Source organism: Trichinella spiralis (genome assembly GCF_000181795.1).
Source record: "Trichinella spiralis strain ISS 195 chromosome Unknown Scfld4562, whole genome shotgun sequence".
NCBI lineage: Eukaryota > Metazoa > Nematoda > Enoplea > Trichinellida > Trichinellidae > Trichinella > Trichinella spiralis.
The window spans coordinates 1-2,442 of record NW_003531501.1 but is presented as its reverse complement, the minus strand read 5'-3'; the positions used below and the strand labels follow the sequence as shown (position 1 = coordinate 2,442).

Genomic DNA, 2,442 nt, shown 5'->3' with positions numbered 1-2,442 from the left:
AATCAGATCGGTAGGAATATCGAGGATATTCGATGAAGAAATATGAGCTCGATTGGCGATCTAACGGAGGTAAACGTTAATTTGTTTTATAATGTTTCGTGTTAGTGATTATTTTTTTTTAGTTTCCCTCAACTGAAGATAATATGCCGGAATTTTTAAATTCTTATTGGTTTAATACAGTTTACGAGTTTGAACACTTCGGTGTAACCGAGCAGTTCACTTCACTGAGTGGTGCCTATTTACCGTTGAGCATTTTTCATCCAACTCCAATTGTCTGTAAAAAGAAACGTTATCATTCGGTTGCCCATTATGTATACTTCAAGTGGTTCGTTGAAATGAAATGCAATGACAAACAAATTGAATTACTGCTTACCACATCCAATCCAACTTATTTGCCCGTTGTAGCGAAGAAAGCTCTTTCAAAGCAAGAATCATTGTTGAATGATTGCAAGTTGTTCGTCAATTGGCTTGAGCAGGGGTTATTTTTGAAATTTCAACAATATCCATCTGCCGTTCGGCTGTTGATGTCGACAGGAGATTCTTTGCTGGTGGAAACTATTTGTGGAAAGAGAGACTGTTTTTTTTCGTGCGGTATGACGGAAGATGGATTTTCCGAATTTTTGGCAGTTTCTTCAGTTTCCGTTCATGAAGTATTCAAAAAAATGGTCAAACCGACATCTGTATGTGAAAAGCAGTTGAGCTGCGTGGGACGCAATTTCAGCGGCTTGACACTGATGCGTTATCGACAGTACGTTTGTGGAAAAAAAGCTGGTGCACATTCTGGCAGTGACAAGTTGCACAGCTCTGTGGAAAATGAAGGAAATAACGTTGCAACAACAAAAAATGAAGCAGAGGATTTTTCCTTCGCGCTGAGTGCCACAACTAGTCCACTGGATCGAAATTTATATCCTTTTACTCGACGTAGCGTTTTGCATCCTCAATACTACGCACCGATTATTCAAAAGGACACCGCCATTATCTACCCGTCTGCATATCATATGGTCTTTATGGAAAGTTGTCTATATTTTGGTAAGCTTTGTTTCATGACTTTTTGATGGTTTCTTTATTCAAGTGAATATTAATGTATAATACGAATTATTATCACTGTAATTTTTTTGGTTTAGAGAAAATTATTTTTGAACTCTTTTTTTATTTTAAATGTAAATTTATTTTCATTATGTTGAAGGATTTCCGAGTAAAGCACGAGCTATTCTTGCCAGAGAAAGTTCAAAAAATTTATTCGCATTGTTCAACAGTTTCATTAGTCGGTGGCGACCAGAAATAGATATTTTGATGCGATGGAATGAAAGCGAGTTTTACAATTTATTAAAAACAGCTTGCCGACTGAAATTTGAACAGCACGGGGATTTGAGGGAGTTTTTGAAGCAAACAGGTAAAGCTTTGCTTGTTTACTGCAACCGACTGACTACTGGTATGTTGAATTTATCCGTTGGCATGTGTGTGGATGATTTTTTGAACTGGAAGAAGATATGCCGTGTGGATAATGTAAAACTGGCCAGAGAGATGCGAAAACCGTACGACAAACGGTTGTGCTATTTGGGCGGCAATCGGCTCGGTTTTCTGTTGATGGAGTTGAGAAAGGAAATTATAAACAGTGAAAATAAGCTAACCTCTGACGAATCCTCTTTTGACATGACGATGGAAGAAGCGTTGGGTTTGAGTATGCCGTTATTATTTTCTTTTTTCCCTCGGTTCCTCGTGATCACCGTTTTATTTTCCAGCTTACGACGATTGTGGCGCCGATGAAGCTAGCTACGGTGCGCCGATTCAACTGTGGCGCAGTAAGATGCTTTTATTTGAGAAAATTAAAATGTGAACATTTTGTTCGAATAATGAATCGCTTGTCCGTGTGATTGAACAGATCCGTATGATTTGCTGATGATGTCAATAGAAGAAAAGCTGAAGGGTTTAGCCGGCGAATCGACCGCCGCAGTGTCGTCTGCATGTTCTCCAAAATTGTCCAAATATTCAGCTGTGTCGAAATTTTCGAAGGAAATCCAAAAAGACAAAAAGATAAAACACGACATTGATGAGAATAGAATCAGTGAAATGACCGATGTGATTGATTTTTACCATCAGTTGAATCGAGAATGGAAAAGTGAAATTAAAAAGATACAGTAAGTTTAGCTCAATTTGCGAGGGGAAACACAGTTGAAAGAGCATGCTTTACTGAAACAATACCAGCATAGGATTTGGAGATTTCATGTTTCTTTTTTCGTAATAAGTTGGTTGAAAATGGTTCGTATATATATGTGTATAAGTATAGCTCTGTGCTTTGTGCTTTTTATAGAAATTCGTTGGAATCGCTGGCAAATTACAACGAAGAAGTGACTCGAGACACGGCTTTCAGGAAGTCGGTAGCGGAGAGGAAGATTGCTGAGGAAGAGGAGGAGGAGGAGGAGAAGAAGAAGAAGAGGATGG

General features: G+C 38.5%; 2 protein-coding genes across 2 annotated transcripts; both read left to right on the top strand.

The window, feature by feature from the left end:
• The first annotated feature begins 42 nt into the window (after positions 1–42).
• Tsp_13268 (conserved hypothetical protein) lies at positions 43–1,837 on the top strand. Its single transcript, XM_003367263.1, has 4 exons — positions 43–69; positions 123–1,029; positions 1,187–1,675; positions 1,743–1,837. The coding sequence occupies exons 1-4, from the start codon at positions 43–45 to the stop codon at positions 1,835–1,837; spliced, it is 1,518 nt and encodes a 505-aa protein (XP_003367311.1).
• A 65-nt stretch (positions 1,838–1,902) lies between these two features.
• Positions 1,903–2,401, top strand: Tsp_13267 (conserved hypothetical protein). The gene is made up of 3 exons (XM_003367262.1): positions 1,903–2,079; positions 2,149–2,226; positions 2,312–2,401. Exons 1-3 carry the CDS (start codon positions 1,903–1,905, stop codon positions 2,399–2,401), a joined length of 345 nt encoding a protein of 114 aa, XP_003367310.1.
• The last annotated feature ends 41 nt before the right edge of the window (positions 2,402–2,442 follow it).